At 39.4% G+C, this 19,010-nt stretch overlaps 2 protein-coding genes across 3 annotated transcripts; one reads left to right on the top strand and one right to left on the bottom strand.

Moving 5' to 3' along the window:
* The first annotated feature begins 979 nt into the window (after window positions 1–979).
* Window positions 980–13,796, top strand: LOC101465095 (interleukin-6 receptor subunit beta). Its single transcript, XM_004555745.6, has 15 exons — window positions 980–1,263; window positions 2,283–2,387; window positions 2,787–2,907; window positions 2,993–3,120; window positions 3,236–3,366; window positions 4,818–4,965; window positions 5,073–5,152; window positions 5,263–5,476; window positions 6,683–6,883; window positions 8,707–8,805; window positions 9,109–9,246; window positions 9,430–9,555; window positions 10,636–10,720; window positions 11,192–11,273; window positions 11,656–13,796. The coding sequence occupies exons 1-15, from the start codon at window positions 1,164–1,166 to the stop codon at window positions 12,160–12,162; spliced, it is 2,265 nt and encodes a 754-aa protein (XP_004555802.1). The 5' UTR covers window positions 980–1,163; the 3' UTR covers window positions 12,163–13,796.
* Window positions 13,797–13,942: 146 nt separating this feature from the next.
* nudt12 (nudix (nucleoside diphosphate linked moiety X)-type motif 12) lies at window positions 13,943–18,714 on the bottom strand. Of its 2 annotated transcripts, none has more exons than XM_004555744.4 (8): window positions 18,585–18,714; window positions 17,237–17,488; window positions 16,041–16,344; window positions 15,692–15,959; window positions 15,434–15,601; window positions 14,953–15,066; window positions 14,595–14,794; window positions 13,943–14,356 (listed from the first exon to the last, which is right to left on the bottom strand). In XM_004555744.4, the coding sequence occupies exons 2-8, from the start codon at window positions 17,440–17,442 to the stop codon at window positions 14,246–14,248; spliced, it is 1,371 nt and encodes a 456-aa protein (XP_004555801.1). In that variant the 5' UTR covers window positions 17,443–17,488; window positions 18,585–18,714; the 3' UTR covers window positions 13,943–14,245. The 2 variants fall into 2 exon arrangements, with proteins under 2 accessions (XP_004555801.1, XP_004555800.1); XM_004555743.4 differs by having other exon boundaries at window positions 17,237–17,443; window positions 18,585–18,712.
* Window positions 18,715–19,010: the final 296 nt, after the last annotated feature.

Raw genomic sequence — 19,010 nt, 5'->3', positions numbered from 1 at the left:
ATGACAGAAAGGATTATTGCACTTAGTATTATTGCATATGTATGGATGTGTGTGTTTGATCAGTTAAAGTATTTATTATGGAGTCTGACAGCAGTGGGGAGGAAAGACCTGCGAAATCTCTCCGTCCCACACCGTGGGTGCCGCAGTCTCCCACTGAAGGAGCTGCTCAGTGCTGTCACAGTCTGCTGCATGGGGTGGGAGACGTTGTCCAACAGGGATGACAGCTTAGCCGCCATTCTCCTGTCACTCACCACCTCCACTGGGTCCAGAGGGCATCCTAGAACAGAGCTGGCCCTTCGGATCACCCTGTTCAGTCTCTTCCTGTCCCCAGCAGGATTATTCCCAACCAGATTTCAGCTAATGTTCCCCCACAGCTCGGAATCCCATCATCAACACCACTTTCTATGATAACATTTTTTTAAACTTGTTTGAAATTCACTTGGGCCTTTTTTTTTTTTTTTTAACCCATTTCCTCTCCTTCTTTATAGCAATTCTGGCCACTACTTTGTAAACACACAGCGCCTATTTATTTGTTGTATGTATTCATTATGCTACCATTATTTAAAAGTAATGTTAGCTAGCAATAACTTAAATATCGTTAGCTAACAGTAGCAGCGTAGCCATTCTGTCCATCAAGTTTGTTTCTTTTGTACCGTTTCCTTTAAATTCTTGAAACTATCAATATTTTCTTCTGTATCTCTGGCAGTTTATCCTCTAACAGTTTAATAATTCGTTTTTTTCATTAGACTGGCTCAACAGGTGGCTGTTTTGATGAACAAATAACATTTAAAAAATTTACAGCCTATGGCTGCTAACCAACATGTACAAATGTATATTTAGCTAACGCTTTTGTTTTTGTGATTGGTAGCTCACTACATGAGTCAAATAGCTGTACACAGTTTATCCACCAGAGTGCGCTGAAAGTTACCGTAATCCTACTAAACTTTATAGACATATAATCCTCTACATACAAGTGAAGCATAAACATACTTTCACAAGTTTGTCGCTTGATTACATGAGTGGAGCAATTTCCTGAGCGAGCTCAGAGCTGAGCAGAGGCGTCTTCCTCCTTCCTCCCGCACACACCAGAGACGTTCTCTGTGGGGTTTGAACCTTTTTTTAAAGACCATACAGATTAAGTGCGGATGTCCTTGGATGTTTAGATGAAAATCATTTTTACCGTTAAGATGGATGTTTGGGTTCTTAAAGTGCACTTCTGTACCTGGACAGTGATGAGTCTCCTGATTGGTGTGTTTTCTTATGGTAAGTTATCCACAAATGTTTCATGTTAAAAGTCAGATTTTGCATTTTAATGTTACTAAAGTGTTTTCTGGACTGGAAGTGTTTGGCTTGTGAGGGAGCCAAACTGAATTCGCTAAATTCCTGAAGAAAAATTTCAGGACTTTTTTTTTTTTTTTCTGATCAAGGTCTTTTATTGATCCGTTCAGTTGTGTGTGTGTGTGTGTGTTTGAACTGTAGCTCTTGTTGACGTGTTTTTTTTTTTTAAGGGAACACACTTTCTGATTGAAGTACAGCTTTTTTTTTTTTTTTTTTCAAATTTATTTTATTGAATCATTTTAAAACAGAGCGTCAGAATTACGCGGGCATTTTTTCACCTTTCTATCGGTGTAGAGAAGTTATAAACTATAATGCAAAAAGCATTTGTTCACATTCATCCCAAAGGCGTCTAGCAGGTTGAGGTCAGGACTGTGAAAGCGAGTCCTTTCCACACCAAACTCGCTCATCCATGTTGTTATTGACCTGTCATGTTGAAACAGGAAGGGGCCATCCCCAAACTGTTCCCACAAAGTTTATAGCATGAAATTGTTCATGCTCTTTACACTGCACAACACAGTCAGACAAGTTCTGTAATTTTAGTCAAATCATTTCCACTTTGTTATAACCACTTAGAGTCGACTGTGGAATATTTAGTAGTGAGGAAATGGATGTGTTGCACGGGTTGCATCCCATCACGGGACCATGCTGGAATTCACAGAGCTCCTGAAAGCAACCAGTTCTTTCACAAATGTTTGTAGAAGCAGTCTGTGTTTGATGTAGTACACCCGTGGCCATGCAAATGATTGGAACACCTGAATTCAGTGACTGGGTTAGGTTAGTGAATACTTTTGGCAATATAGTCTTTGTCTTTAGTGAATAAACATTGTCTCACTTTCCATTTCACACTTTACAAAAACATCCAGGGCACCAAAATCATTAAAATCTTTAATGATCTTTATTCTTTTTTCATTGACTTTCTCTGTTTCCCTGTTTCTTCGCGTCAGGAGTGACAGTTAGAGACTTTCAGCTGGAGATCTGCAAAGAAAACACACGGGTGTGTGTCACCACCCCTGCAGACTGTGACCCTCGCCCACCCTCATCCACACAGAGTGAGCACACATGTTTGCTTATTGTTTTTTATCATCTGATTTAAAAAATAGAAACATGAAGTAAAGCTGCCTGTTTCTAAAAGGACCTCAGCAGAAGGATAAGGATCTATGAGAAATCGGATCTGTTTAAACATGACTGAGAAGGGTTTTTTTTATGTAAATAGAAGCTAAAAAATAGATCTGGTTATATGTTTCTGGATGTTAGTTTTTTTTGGTCTCAGTGACTGGTTTGAAGTTTTCATTTAATCATGTTAATTTTGTAAAACATTAAATGTAGGCCCAGTAGAAGAACGTATTCAGTTAACCCGCTCTGATGTGTAGACATGTCGTTCACATGACCCAAAACTAAAGTCTTCAGCTTTTTGGAGTGACGTGTTATTTAAACGTCTTTTCCTGCAGGTACTCTGAACATGTCGTGTTACTACCAAAAGTGTGCAGACAGACAAGTATCCATGACATGTGAGTGGAGTCTAGACTCAAACAGCGACACTGAGACTACCGCCTCCCTGATTTTCAGCAGGTATAAAACTTGATGATTTCGTTACGATGATAATTACAAAGTGATCTTGTGGAATCTTCTCAGATGTTTTATCTTTTCTATTTAGGGACCACGAAATTATATCCTGTCAGGGCATCTTCAACTCAGCATCCGTTGTCAATGTGACAGCAAGGATTAAAAACCACATGACAGAGATCTGGTCTGAGCCTCACAGTATCTTTCTTTTTGAAGCAGGTTAGACACCCACACGTTTTGTGACTGTCACCTGTAATCCACCTGGCTTCTTCCTCTGCTGTCCGCTCATATAAAATGATGATGAAGTAATTTGCTCTTTGTCTCCTCCTCTCAGTCAAGCCCCCTACACCTGTATTAACTGTGCTCAGCTCTACTGAGGACTCACTTGTCGTGTCTTGGACAAGCAGCGGTGATGGCAGATGTCAGCTTCGTTACAGACTCGACAGCGAGGACATATGGACCAAGGTTAGCATCATGCCAACACTCTGTAGGCTCTGTAGGCGATTGTGGCTCAAGAGTTGGGAGTTCGCCTTGTAATTGGAAGGTTGCCAGTTCGAGCCCCGGCTTGGACAGTCTCGGTCGTTGTGTCCTTGGGCAAGACACTTCACCCGTTGCCTACTGGTGGTGGTCGGAGGGCCCGGTGGCGCCAGTGTTCGGCAGCCTCGCCTCTGTCAGTGCGCCCCAGGGTGGCTGTGGCTACAATGTAGCTGCCATCACCAGTGTGTGAATGTGTGCGTGAATGGGTGGATGACTGGATATGTAAAGCGCTTTGGGGTCCTTAGGGACTAGTAAGGCGCTATATAAATACAGGCCATTTACCATTTTTCTTTAGGTATCTGCACTCCAAGAAAAGAAGTCCAAAAAGAACTGCACATTATTTTAGTTTCCACCATAAAGTATGAGGCAAAAAGACCCGAAAACATTTAAATAATATGTAAATCTTTTACAATATTTCATATTCCTGCTTCTTGCTGAAGTGAGACGCAAACAAAACGAACAACAAAAGAAACTGTTTACTGACATTTGCTAAGTGAAAAGTTTAAAAAAGGTGTGTTTAAGGTAGCTTAGTTCAGCCAAAAAGTAAGGATACTGAAAGTGTTGTCACAAACAGTAATAACTGAGTAATTCAAGGACTATTGTTTATGTGCTGCAGCTTTTGCTGATCCCTATATATATATATATTACACATACTGATTATGAATGTGTAGACATAAGCATCAATCTTAAACATCTTCACTTTTTGTAGCTCGTTACCTTAAGCCAGTGTTTCTGACACTGTGAGAGGTGGAACTGCTGCAGGTGGAGAACGTGGACAAAAGTATCCAATGAAAATAAGCAGACTTTAAGTTTATTTTTGGGGAAATGAAACAAGAGTTTGTGGAAGATTTTTGCTCTGAGCTTAAAATTCAAGTCTTTTGCTGTTGGTAATGATTTGTGAAATATCTGTGTCGTTAGATGTGAACTTCTTTTGTTTTTGTTTAGTTTCTTTTGGAACAGGGTTTGTAGCTTAATAAGCTTTGGAAAATGTAAAAACGACCAAAAAGGGAATCACAATATGAACATGTAGGTCATCCATGTCATAGTAATCTAAGGAGAAGCTTCTCGGATGAGACATGAAACGTCTTAAAGAAACTTAAAGAAGTCCAGTCGCTTTTCTTTCCAAGCTCCTTAAATCACAAATGTATTTTAATTGTTTAATAAAGTTTTAATAGAGGCAACATTTTGATCCCAAAATAAAAATGGCTGAAACCTGATCTTTTGACTTACAGTGATTCTTGTACATGCACTAACCTCATTATTCCTTCGGCCATCCAGCACTGTGACAGAGTAGACAGGATAGAAGTATAGAAGAGCATAGTATGTCCACTTACAGTCAGCTTTGTCCCATAGGTTTGGTTGTGTGCTTTTGTGTCCAGGTTCCAGATTTATCTGCAAACCTGACGTTGAATTACACCATCAAAGACCTCCTGCCGTTTACAGTCTACAGAGCTGCTGTGGCCTGCAGGGAACAGATCTTCTGGAGTAACTGGAGCTCTGAAATCAGAGGAAGAACACTGGACAGAGGTAACAGGCATGCACATCAGGGACAGAATACCAGGAGCTACAACACTGACATATATAAAATAAATTAATAAATTTTTAAAAAGAAGCTCAATTTTTTTTTCTTTTAGTTCCTTCCAGGCCACCAGAGGTGTTTTACAGACTGGAGAAAAAAGGTGGATCTCTGGAAGTTCATCTCATTATGTTGAAGGTATAGTGTCTCACTTACCTATGATGATGAGTTCTCATATAAATGCAGAAAAATACCGTTATGATTTACTAAAATGAATCTTTTATTATTGTTTCTTTTTTCCATCTTAGGCTCCTGAGTCTCTTGAAACTGAAGGTCGAATCCTTGGATACCAGATGAGCTATAAAGAAGGTGGACTGATTCAAAGCACCACTGATGTGACACGCCTAGTGGTGAAGGAGGGGAACTGCAGCATCACAGTCAGAGCCTTCAACACAGCTGGCTACGGCCCTGCTGCCCATCTCAGCTTCAGCACAAAAAGACAGAAGATCCTGGTTATGACATGTAATTATTGTTATTGTTATATTAATGTTCTGAGTGATATGCTGGGGTATTTGTAGAATATTGATCCCCACAGACATCACAATTTTAACATGAGTTGCTTTAAATAATGCATTTCTTCCTAAAGCTACTGAACTTTTTCCTCCATAAAGGGAATATTTGACAGCAGCTCTAAAAGCATCCAAGAGGAGAAGAATTAATTAATGCATTTTAGGCCTCAGTCTTACGGGTGTAGAGGCAGTCAGCAACCCACTGATAATATCTGGTCGCTACAAACATATATACACCCAGGCTAGCTCGTCAGTCACCTGGTCAAAATTTAGATATGTAATAAAAACCCAACTATATTAACTGCCAAAAATAGCAGAGGCCAAAAGCATCCTTGTTCTGTATGTATATGTCTCCAACAACATTTCATTTCCAGTTAATACTTGTACAGCTGCTGTTATTGTGTATATATTTATTTATATTTAGATTTCTTCATACATTCTTATATAGTTCTATATTGTGTATTGTGTATTTTGTTGTACAGTTATTTTATTTTCAACTTTAATTTATATATTTTATCTTATTCTTCCCAGTTAAATTTACCCTTCATTCTAATTTGTGTTGTACAGTTATTTCATTTTTAACCTTAATTTATATTTTATTCCTTCCTAGTTAAATTTACCCTTTTTAATTTTGCATATTTATTTCCTATCTTATTCATAGCCTTTTCCTTTTTTTGTTTTCTTTAGGTCACGAGTAGTTGTCCAAGCATTTCACTACATATCGTACTGTGTATGACTGTGTACGTGACAAATAAAATTTGAATTTGAATTTTGAATTTGAATTTTAAAAAAGACATTTGCAGTATCTTACACAATCGTAACTATTGGCTTCCAGCTCTAGATATTAGATACGATACGCGTGCTGCTCACTTTTGCAACATCCTGCATGTTATTTTTTCATCGAAGGAAGCAGCAGACCAGTGACATGCTGTTTTTACAAAACCTATTGCAAAATCTTTCCACGATCTCGTCTGTTTTTTCTTAAAAACTTGCCTCATATGTTTAACAAGAAGAGAAATTTCAAAAATGCACAGTGCATTGGAACAAGTGCGGATCTCAAAAATAGGAGACTTAAAAATGGTAGCTTATTTTACTGTTGATGATGAGCGTTGTCTTCTTCATCTTAATCTATGTAATAATGTGGGCCCTGTTTTCGCAGCTCTTCCCTCTGTCAGAAACATGTGGATTTCCACCTCTTACCCAGAAAAAAATGAGCTTCTGGTCCAGTGGAAGATCCCCATCAACCAAGGTCACACCCTGCCTGTCAGTTATTTCCTGATTCAGTGGCACCCTGAGACGAGTCCATCCACCAGCCACTGGTCTCGAGTTGACGGCTTCATCACCTCCACCGTCATACGAGGTGAAAAGGGGGAAAAAACCCCAAAACAAAAGTCATTTTATTTTTTAATGAATATGATATATTGGCTTCACCTTGAATTCTGTGTCCTGCAGTCACTTCAGAATAAAAGCATACTGCTCAGGCATCATCTTCTTTTTCGTGAAGCTGTACCATACAACAAGCCATATTATTGTTAGATAACTCCATTAAAAATGCTCAAAAAGCCACCAACAAGACAAACGTCAGTTCACTAAATTGGATTCCAATTAGCAGAGGTGGGGGCCAAGCAGTCAGCCACTCTAGAACTGAGCATTTTAACCAGAGACTTTATATAGACAAACCCGCTGTGACATCACAGATGCCTTATTAGCCTTAATATGAGTGTTTTTGCCATAGCATTGTTAGTAAACTGCATTATTTGTCAGATAATATCATTAAAATGCTCCAGAAGGCACAGACAGCACAGAGAAGTCCAGTTCAGTGACTCAAATTCATGGAAGTGAAGCAAAGCTGAGAGGCAGCAGCTACAGCAGCCAGCAGTGGTGCAAAACATGATCAGATCTAATAATGCATATCTTTAATTGGTTACTTTTAAACAGGTTTCTTTTTTTAAAAAAAAAGCCATATTAAGTGTTTCTGGTGTAAAGGAGTGCATTTTCACATCTATGGGGTTTGACTCACTGTTGGGGCAAACCGCTTTCTGCCACTTGTTCTTTGGCTTTATCTTTGAATCCTTAAGGCTGCTACGTGCTGCTGAGTAAATTTCTCCACTAGCAGGCTTTTACTGTAAAGCTGATGCAAAATAGCAAGTGCAGTTGTGCTGATAGGACCTCATCACCACAATCTAGATGGTGTTAGATAACAGAGCCCAACATGGGGGAAAAAGCTATCATCTTGTGTGTATTTGATTTGCATTTGATTAGTGGGGATTTTTTTAAAATGGAGATTTCCAGATAAATCTCTGTCAGTGCGCCCCAGGGCAGCTGTGGCTACAATGTAGCTTGCCGTCGCCAGTGTGTGAATGTGTGTGTGACTGGGTGAATGACTGAATGTAGTGTAAAGCGCTTTGGGGTTCTTAGGGGACTGAGTAAAGCGCTATACAAATGCAGGCCATTTACCATTTTTACCATAAAGAAACAGGTAAATGTCATAATTATGTTGTGTTTTAATAAGATCTACAACAAAAATGTGATACATTTTACAGCAGTTTCCTCAAACAGCTCTTCATTAAGTCTTTAAAAATATGTTTGGGCATTTGTTAGCGACTAATTTTTTCTACACACACTCTCACACTTTCACACTTTGGGCTGTTGCTGAGTTTTGAGGAAGCAGAGCAGTTTATGTATACTGCTGAATGCTGGGGGGCGCTGTGCGGGGATGTATTACTGCTGGAGACTGTCCATGTGGATTTAAATAGTGCAGATGGAAATTAGCTAGTAGGTGCATCTTTTCTCTTAGGAGAAGTTTTATGTTAGCTTTTTTTTTTCTTTGTACATTTTTCCTGACAAATCAAGTCTAAATTCATTCATTTCAGATTTGTTTTATATAGCACCAAATCACAACAACCATTGTGGCCCTCTATATTGTAAGGTAAAGACCCCATAATAATACAGAGAAAAAGCAATCTAAGAGCAAGCACATGGAGAAAGTGGGAAGAAAAAAACCCTTTTAACAGGAAGAAACCTCTAGCAGAACCAGGCTCAGGGAGGGGCACCCGTCTGCTGCAACCTGTTGGGGGTGAGGGGAAATAAATCAAACTGAAAGAGTGACTTATATATGGTATTTTAGTCTATAACAGACATTGTATTTTATACAGCTGTTCTGTTTACTGTGCATGTTTCCAGATGTTGACCCTAATAAGGAGTACCTGATCAGTGTGTTTCCCGTTTACAACCAGCAGTATGGGTCTCGTCAGTCTCTGCCGGCAAGTCTGCAGTACGGAGGTAAATATGAGCTCAGATAGAAATGTGTGGGGGTGATAACATCTGCATCTGCACCGGATGACTCGGTAATGTGAATCATCAGCTCTCAGTATTAGTATTGTCAGTTAGTATTGTTTCTGTGAGTAGAAAATGAGAAAAGTCTTATCTAAGAGTCAATTAATAGTGATGCTAATGCAGTAAAATGGGCGAATAATATGCAAAGTAATTTACAGCAGAACAGAAGTTATTTGCATTGAACTAAATGCAGGGGAAAAATGAGGAATCTATATCTGACTTTCTATCTGTGTGTGTTCGTCTTCTCAGCTTTGATGGAGGTGGTCAATCTGAGTGTCAGTGTGACTAAGACATCAGTGACCATTATGTGGGAGTGGCAGAGGAAGTCTGAGCCAGTCAGAGTGAGCAGATATGAAGCAGTTCTGAGGAAAGACTCAGACAAACAATGTATGTGGGTTAATGAGCCTTTTAACATAACATCTCACTCCACGGTAAAAAAAAAAAAAAGTTTGTCTTTTTTTCATTAGATTTGTCCATGTATATTTTCTCACTTGCAGAGGTGTTACACAAAACTGTTATGCATATTTTATCACCTTTTTGCAAATGCAACATACAGTCTCCCATTTGCAGCTTTACCTTTGTGGCCAGATGACCAGCAGCACACTTTCTATGACCTGATGCCCAACGCTCAGTATTCTGTTACGCTGTTGGCTGATAATGTTTCTAAAAGCATCGTTCAAATGACGACAGATTTCGGTGAGTTTCACTGGACCCAAAACCAGATTCCTTTCTGTGGTTTTTTTGCATTGCAGCGTTGGCTACATTTCTTTGTAGTAGATTTCTACTCAATATACTTAGAATCAATCATTGAAGCCATATCTGCAGCGCCCCCTGGTGTGTGGACTGCAGCATTTGTTCACCTGTGAAACCAGTTGTATATCCTCCTAAGAGCCAGCAATTAATTTTGATTCTCTGTCTGAGTCTGAGATCTCTATATCAAGCACTGCTTATGTATCTCTTTCTGTTGATGTCTCATTTGTTGGGGCTGGGCTAAGAGAGCACATGGACTTTCATTTAAAATGGACAAAAATTGCAGCTTCCACATTTCAAAGCCGCAAGGGAGGTTAAGCGACAACTTATTTTCAGATATTATCACTTTATTGCCAAAACTGAAATGGTCCAATTTGACAGTCTTGACTTTGATTTTGCAGGATTTCAGAAATGTTCAGTAACTTTACCCCTTTCAAAACAAAACAGCATCGTTTGTAGTGGATAGCACGACTTGCTACCTCACATTTTCAACCCATGTCAACCCAAGAGACAAACAAAAATACACTTAAACTATCTTAAAAAAATCAAAACATGTTTCTGCTGTATTTCTGGAGGATTTCCCCCCAAAAAATGAAAGTCTATATCATACAAATGCAAACAAGAACTTTTCACATGTTACAAGACACAATTATGTGAAACACACTTTGCAATTAAGATATTTTCTATTATAATTATAAATGAGTGCACTGCCTACATCAAAGCCAGCTTGATGGCTTTTCTTTCAGCATCAAAAATTGAATAACTCTTATAGCACAATAAGAGAAATAACAGAATAGAGAGCAATAAAATGTTGAATTTGTTATATAGGCTTTTAATTTGAAAAGCACGGATGGATGGATAAAGTGCAGGTGGCTATTACAGAAAATGCTCGACAGTGAGGTACACAACTGACCCAGATGATGGACATAAGTACAGGCGATAGAAACATACTGCTGTGACTGCAGGAAAGTGATTTATTTATTCTGTTTTTTTGAAACAAAGAGAATCTGATATTCTTCTTTCCAGATGATGTAACGGTGGTGGCTACAGCGATTCCTCTGCTGCTGGTTGCTGCCACTGTGTTAATCCTCTCCATCCTGTCCAGGAATCTGTGAGTGCTGGGCAATCTGTTCTTTTAGTAATACTAATGCGTTTGTTTTTCATGTATGTCATGTGATCTTTGGCCCAAAGACTGTATGCAAGGCATGGCATGAAGGGAAAAAATGTACGTTAAATGTTATTTGCTACTAACTAGTCATATTTTGCAGTAGCATTACCAAAACTTGTCTGAGAACAGCTTCCTAAATGTGAATATTTACCAGTATTTCACAAACATTTATGGGATTTAACAGCGGTTATCTTTTTTTATCTGACCTCAAGTCATTGGCCCATGAACCTGCTTTTTCTGGTCAATCTGGCTCTGAAAGATTAAACATGCTGCAAAAATGCGAACAATTTCCTGAAGATTCTCCTGGTTTCTTGGACTTACAGGAACAGTTTCCAAAAATCAGAAGTGAATGCTCTGATAGTACGCGGTTAGTCCTTGTCACTGATAATGACTTTAATCAACATTACTTTTTAGGTACAAGTCGTACTTCTTCCCGCTAATCTCTAGCCCTCGACTAAGCAAAACAGGCCAGTGGCTGATGGACCCAAACCACGAGGTAACCTGTTTTTTTACAGCTTTCATAGTTGGGTTAATTACTTACAGCTCATATATCTGTGCATGGGAGACTTCGTGCCCATCGTCAGACTCAGATTTACAATATTAGTCCAACTAATTATAACAAAAACACCTGTTAATGATATCTACCATCACACAAAATTTGAACATGATATCTTGAAAACTGTGGATGCTAATAAACAGACAACAAGGGGGGAATGGCAAAGACACCATACAGAAACGGGAACAAGAAAACTTCTAAGACTGACAAAATGACCCGTTAGGGTTTGCACAACTAAAAAAAAGAGAAACAATAAACACAAATATATGTAAAGCTACAGCAGCCAGCCACAAAATGACCACTCATTCATTCTTCTCAACAGAAATTTGCAGAGAGGAGCATCCTTAATATTGAAGACTTCCAGGTGACTGATGTCCTCAGAGACAAAAGTCTCATCATAGTTGAGCGAACCTCTCAGCTCTTACCAGATGATGACCAGCGTGAGGATACCTCTCTGCTGTTGATTGGCTGCCTCACTCTAGACTCTGAGTATGTTTCTTATAGTGCACAACCCACAGAGAACCAGTCCCGTCCTCCTATCAAGGTTTTCATATCAGAAGAAAATCAAGAGGCTGCCGGCGCTCCGCTACACGAAACCAAGCTCTGGCTTCCTCAGAGCGACAAGGACAGAAATCAGGCTGACATCTCCGAGATATCACATCAGACCGAGGCTGCTGTGAGAAGTCACTTTCCTAGTTTGTTGACTGAAAGTCAGCCTGTTTATCCGATGACCTGTGAGACAGAGCACGTGTTGAATTGGGGCAGGCAGAGTGACTGCTCTTATCTGATCTGTGATGCAGGTTACATTTCTAACAGTGACACAGGGTGAAAACACATTGAGACAGACTCAGCAACTTCAGCAACAAATGAGCTCAGATAAGATGTGGCCCAAAGGTTTATTACAGCAAGGAAAACAATGGCCTGTCTTGTGGGGCAGACTCATCGGCTCTGCATTTTTGGTATTTTTGTATAAAGAAAATATGGAAAGTTCCACAGCAGCATAATAAGCAAGGAGGGCCTCCTTTTTTATCTTAAGATCATTGTTACTCCATGTTTGACATGCTCATCTTGGTGTCTGCATTTAATACGCTGTATATTACATGTATTTCATAATGTGAACGTATGTCATCGTTGTAAGATGTGGGTGCCACCAGACACTCTGAAATATGATAACATTCAGCCAAATACTTAACTGAAGTACATGTTCTTCTCTCTACTTCACTATGTTTTGGTTATGAACATTATACTTTTATTCTGTACCAATTATTGTAAAGATCTGGTTACTAATTATTTTGCAAATTTGAAAATGTTAATCTACTATTGCATTATGCTGCACTAATATAGATAAAGCAACCCAGCAGTGTACAGTACAAGTAATTCAAATCATTAACAGACACTTATACGCTATGTTCAAAAATATCCTATATTGTGCAAAAGAGTTATAACTTGGACTTTTCACCATTTCACACCACAAAATGTTGCAGGAAGTCAGTGGAACTTTAATTTAACCAGACAAGTCATTAGAAAGACCTTATATGCGCGGACAGCCAAGATACAGACAAAGTCACAGGCAAAGTAATGCTTCTGTGGAGTCTTATTTATTACAAAATATCATAATAGGGACCCATGTGAGACTGAAAATAGTGCCCAGTTTTTTTTTTAGCCCCTGTCCAGCTACAACCAAGTCTTCTAGAAAGATACTGAGGCATCCTCAGTGCCACCAGGCGGCATCTTAGTCAGATATTGAACCACTTCTACTCCCTGCAAGACCATATAATCTGCAAAACACCTTCCACTCCTTGAACACATCTAGAAATTCTCTTCATGAGTTCAAGTTATTAAATGAATTATTGAAAAGCGACGCTTTTCTCATAAAGCAAACCATGCTCTCTATGAATGCACAGGAGACAGATGGATCATTGAAGCATTGAAGACAATCAGACAAAATCGCTGTCTGTTTTAGAAGGAACCTTGTTTGTGAATTAACTCTGGGAATATATAACTGAGTCATTGGGGTAACCTTTATATATTTAGGGATGGGCTTCAGACTTCTTGCAACCCGGAATGCTAAGATTCTCATAGGAAGTGAGCAGAAAGGTCAGGATTCGAAATGAGCTGTCGCGCCAGCATAATTTGACCATTTTGAAGAAAGTAATCAAGGCAAGGCTGAGATGGTTTGGACAAGTGTAGAAGAGTGATAGTGGATACGATGCACAAAGGATGCTCAGTATGGAGCTTCTAGGCAGGAGGAAAAGAGGAAGACCACAGAGAAGAGTCACTGATGTGGTCATATAGGGTTGGTGTGACAGAAGGATGCAAAGGATAGGCTTTAATTTATTTAATACTTGAAGTTTATTTTGGCTCCTAGAAATAATCCAGCAATCATCAGAATCTCTTGTGCAATTTTACTGAAATATTTAGATTTAATGAACTTATTAAAGTAAATGAAAACAAATTAAACATAAACAAAAGGCCCCCCACCCTGAGGACTCTGAATGGTTTGGCAGATGAAATGGATGTTTGAGAATTAATTTCTTGTCAAAAATGTTTTGTTTAATCCAAGGAAAGTTGAATATAGTTTATTATAAAACACGCGAGGAGAATACTACTTTACATTTTTTAAAATACATTTATTTTAAATAATTACAGTTTCTGACAACTACTTCTGGACTGAATCTGGACAGAGCATGCTTCTTCTTCCATATTTCATCATCGTACTGCAGATATTTCCGAGGTGAAATGTCAAACCTGAGATTGTTGTACATGCGTAAAGTCACTTTGCAGTAAACTAATATTAAAGCACAACATGAACAATCTGAGGAATGTGGTGAGTTAATCTACTGGGGACAAACTCGTTCCTATCCATCTGACGACCTCAGCTGGGCAGGTGGTCGAGTGATGAAGGTGTTCTGTCAGAGGTTAGCGTTTATGCCGATCCAATGTCTGATCATCTGGTGGGCGATGGTCTGCCTGGGGGGGATGTTAAAAGCTGGAGATGCTCCTCTGAACAAGGAGTCGATTACCTGAGCAAGCAGAAAAGTTGGATTACTGTCTCATTAATGTCTAGAATTGTTCATTATTAAGCATTAGAAGAATTGGCCATGGGATATGCATGAAAGCTCTGGAGAATTTCTAGTTGATACAGCTGATGCTAACAGTTTCCAAGTTGTTGTTATAAAATTATCTTCAGTAGACTTATTATTAACTCTTAACATCATGATCCCTGTTAGCAGTTCCACTAATAGTCGCACTGTTACTTACCTGTTGCCGTGTGAACCACTGAGCTTCTTCTATCTCATTCTCATCCACTTTGATGTCTGTTGATATAGCGACAGCAAGGCAGCCAAACATGAGGTTGGATGGCATCGGCCAGGGCTGGCAGGAGACATACTGAACCGGTCCGACCTTCACGCCGCTCTCCTCCTCCACCTCCCGCCTTACTGCATCCTCAATCGTTTCCCCTGCGGGGTAGGACATGGAGAAGCTGTCACCCTAATTTTTATAGCTGAGACTTGATTTATGGTTAATATTCCTGTGAGGATGAGCTTCAGGCTCACATCAGTTGTTTAACAGCTGAGCAGTTTTTCTGTTTTTCTGTGTGTGTGAGTGTGTGGTATACCAGGCTCTACAAATCCCGCTAAACAGGAAAACATCCCAGCTGGGAAGACCTTCTTCCTTCCCAGTAAACATTGGTTTCCATCTGGGTGGATCACCAGCATGATGACCACTGGGTCTGAAATCACAAACATATGCAAACTTTGTTACTTTGGACATTTTTGAATTTATCTGACATTGCAACAATAAAGAGTAGACAACAAAAAGGGGGAAGAGAGCAGGAAAGGGCTACAGGTCAGGATCATGCCCAGGCTGCTGCATACGGCCGTGCCTTCAACCAGCATAACAGGCACCCACGTTGGGCTTTTTTAATATGGGGGTCTGCAGGACTTGACTTAGAGCCAGCCTCAAGAAGCCACTGGAGAAACTACAGTTTTCTGTTCTTTTTAGCTTTTACGTTTTTTGGTAATGTTTTTTGTGCACAGCATGATGCTACACAGTATTAACTACAGTGGAGATGAGCTGATAGATGAGCAGATTCATACCAACTCGTGGATAGCAGGTATTGTGGACCCCCTTTAGACTCCTGCATTCAGAGTTCAGACAGCTTCTCTTGTGTCCTCCATCCTCCAGTTTGGTGCTGCTGCCACATGTCGGACAGAAGCTGTAGCGACTGTTCCAGGCCAACATCGATCGAGCCTGAGCCACGATTCCTTGCAGACAAGGAGAGCAGGAAGAAGTATTATACTGTGACACAAGAGAGGCAGGTGATCAAACAACAACACACGTTTTGTGTGTCTCACCGGCCTCTTCCTCGTTTAGTTTCAGCAGGTCTCTGTTTGGCATCTTTGAAAAGGAGCAGTTCTTCTCCCTGCACCGTTTAACAAGGTCAGCAGCATCTTCATCAGTGCTGAAAGCAAACCAAGCAGGAGCCTCCCGGATACCCTCCTCAGGAGAGCAAGGGGAGGGATTTTTCCTCTTCTCCACTCCGAGGAAAATGAGCACAGTTGCAGGTTTCTGCAGAAGATCCTTAACTGCCTCATATCTGAACCAGCACAGTTTGCTCTCAACCTGTTGCAATCAGATTCACAATTCACATGACTTTCATCTTTGTCATGTAAACTAGCCGTAGGCTGTAGGTCATAAACATACCACTGCGCTGTCGTCTTCCTGGGATGTGCTGAGCATGGGGCTGAGGTTCGAGAATATGAGGTAGACAGTATCTGGTTCTCTTTGTTTGGCCTCCAACCAGGCCTTGTCAGTCCTCTTCCCACTCAGGCGGTCCAGCGTCTCCCTGCTGAAGTAGTTTTCCTGCGGACTGATGTCGGAGCCCGGCAGGACTCGCTGGCAGCCATCGTCTGTCTGGCAGAGTAGGTTAGCGATGTGTTTGTGACCCCAGAACTTGGCAACATCGTAGGCGGTCTGTGATGAACTGTTTACTATGAACTTATCACAGCTAAAAGACAGAAGAAAAAAGAGGTTTTAGAGAAGTCAGGAATCCATTTATACATTCAAGGCTACAACACATTAAAGTCTGGGGCTTTTACAACTTAGACTTTTAAGTTTTTAGATGTTTTCATTTAAATTGCACCAATATTTTTTCCGTACCTGCTTATTATAGCCTCTTTGAGGATGTTTTTCTATACTAAATGGGGTTTTTTTTGCTACTAGTTTTTGTCTCTTCAGCTTTTATATTGATTTATTTCAGTAAAGGTTTTTGCCTCATCACGCATGCAGGTTTATTATTTTTTGTCTTGTTTGGTTTTCTTGCAACTCCTAATTTTACTGTATTTTCACCACTAGTTTTATCCCTATTTTGCCTTGTTTTATACTTTAAAATATCATTTTAGCATATAGCTCCTATATGCTAAAAAAATTTAGCTACAGTTTTATCTCTCTCTGACTTTCAGTCTACTCCTATTTAATTTTTAATACGTTTTAATTTAACGTACCTGTGTGTAGCCAAGTTTTGTTCTAGCTACATCTTTTGTTTCAGAATGAGAATAAATTTTTTTGGCCAAGTTTGTGCACACAAATAAGGAACTTCTGTTGAAAAACAAACAAACACAGACTTCTGTTTACTTTGCTCTTTCAGGTTCAGTTTCTTTAAATATTTGAAAACCTCACTTTAGCCTCTTTTCATAATGCTTTCCAGTTCCTATGTTTCTGCCCATCAAGTCTGCAAATATTTACCTAAACATAACATATGTGGAATAGACGCATCCCCTAAATGCTAAAAATTATTAATGCAGCTTTGAAAAAATATTCCACAATATATCTCTTTAGTATTGTTCAAAGCAAATGGTACATTAATAACATTACAAATTAAGAGAAATGCAGTGATGTACCCATGTGACAGCAGCTTCTCCACCACATGAGAATGTCCATTGCGAGCTGCAAGCATTAGTGCGGTCCAGCCGCTGTATCCTGTCTGGTTTATGAGCGAGGGCACATGGGACAGCAAGGTGGACACCTGGGACATATCTCCTCTTGCTGCAGCATCCAGAAACTTCTCCACCATGTCCTCCTTCGCGCTCAGTTGATAGCTCGTCATCCTGGATCCCGAGACAAAGACAATGAAACCTGGGGTAATATATGATCTGGCAAAATGTCAGAGGAGATATTATGAACAGATGAAGCAGCTACTTACAAATAAATGATAAAAGTATTTTAAAAGTATTCATTTGACACATAAGAGCTAAAGCTAAATCATAGATAAAAAGGTAAAACGTTTTGAATAATTGATTGATGATTAATGTCAAGAAATGGGAATTTGGGTTTAACAACCTCAAAATATAGCTCAGAGTTTAAAATGCTGAAAAAACTAAAAGTACTACAGCAAAATTGACCCAAATAAATACTGATATCTCACTAGAATGCTATCTATTCTTCCTATTGAGTGGTTTGATATAACATCCAGAGAAAGACTAAAATATGGAAAACAAATACATTTTGCTCTTGTTTACTAACAGTTAGACCCAAGAATATTTGGTTCCAATTATTCTAATTACAATGTTTCCAATTTAATTAAAGTTACTAACTGTGCCATCTTGTGGCACTCACTGGTATTACTGTAAAGAACAGCTTGACCCTTGTTCACTTCAGTTGATATCGCTGTGCTCTTTATGATTTAGACAAAATATTTTTTATTCGCATTCACTTGACAGCTGCACTTAATTTTGAAATATTTTTAACTATTTCAAAATAGTTATTTTGAAAAAAAATTCCATGACAATTTTTTTTTTATCAAATTTTGTAATTTTCTGGCAACAAAAATGGCAAATGCATAAGTTAATAAACTTATAATTTAGTAAAAAAAACAAAAACAAACCTACAGCATCAATTCTACACTGTCCCTTTAATTGGTCCTCCCTGTCTCATTAGCGCATCGAGCTGTCAATCACTGAACCCTTTGACCTCGACAATGGTTGCGAAATAAACTTACAGGAACCACCTTGAATTGCAGGTTTGCTTTTACACATCCCACAGTGTTGAAGATTAAGCTTGGACACAGTGTTTGTTTGTCATGTGGTTTTAAAAGGCCTCTGAATCGGCTCTGTTTCACTAACAGTTCAGGAAACGAAAACACGAACGAACAGGAGCGCCTTTCGCCGGTTAAGCTTCGTTTAAACGAGACCAAGCATCACATTTCACTTTGAGTTTCATGTGAAAGATTATTAATGCGTCATATCTTGCCTTTCGCTCGGCGTTCACTTCCCCTCCGTCTCCTGTTGGAGAAAATGTTACGAGGTGTGTTCAAGAGCAACAACCACGCTGATTAGGGGTGGTGCTGCCTTCAGGTCCTCCCGGCGCTGTAGTATTTCCGACTTGTAAAGGCTTGTCATAGAAGAATGAAGCTGTGTTAGAGTTCTTTACATAGTAAAATTGCTTCCTCCTATATGCTCTCACCTGCTACTATATTAAGTATTACTGCTAACTGAGTCCTCTAATTATTACATAGAAGAAATCTGTTGCAATTAGGCATAATGCCATTGGTAAGTTGACCCTTTGAAGTTCAAACTGAGCATCAGAATCTCACTGAAAGGTAATTAAAATGAGTTTGAACATTGCATAGTTGCTGGTGTCAGAGAGACTGATTTGACTTTTTAGAAACAGAAAGGT

This window comes from Maylandia zebra, linkage group LG12, assembly GCF_041146795.1.
Source record: "Maylandia zebra isolate NMK-2024a linkage group LG12, Mzebra_GT3a, whole genome shotgun sequence".
Classification (NCBI taxonomy): domain Eukaryota; kingdom Metazoa; phylum Chordata; class Actinopteri; order Cichliformes; family Cichlidae; genus Maylandia; species Maylandia zebra.
Note: the sequence above shows the minus strand (reverse complement) of the source record. Positions and strands in the feature narration are given on the sequence as shown.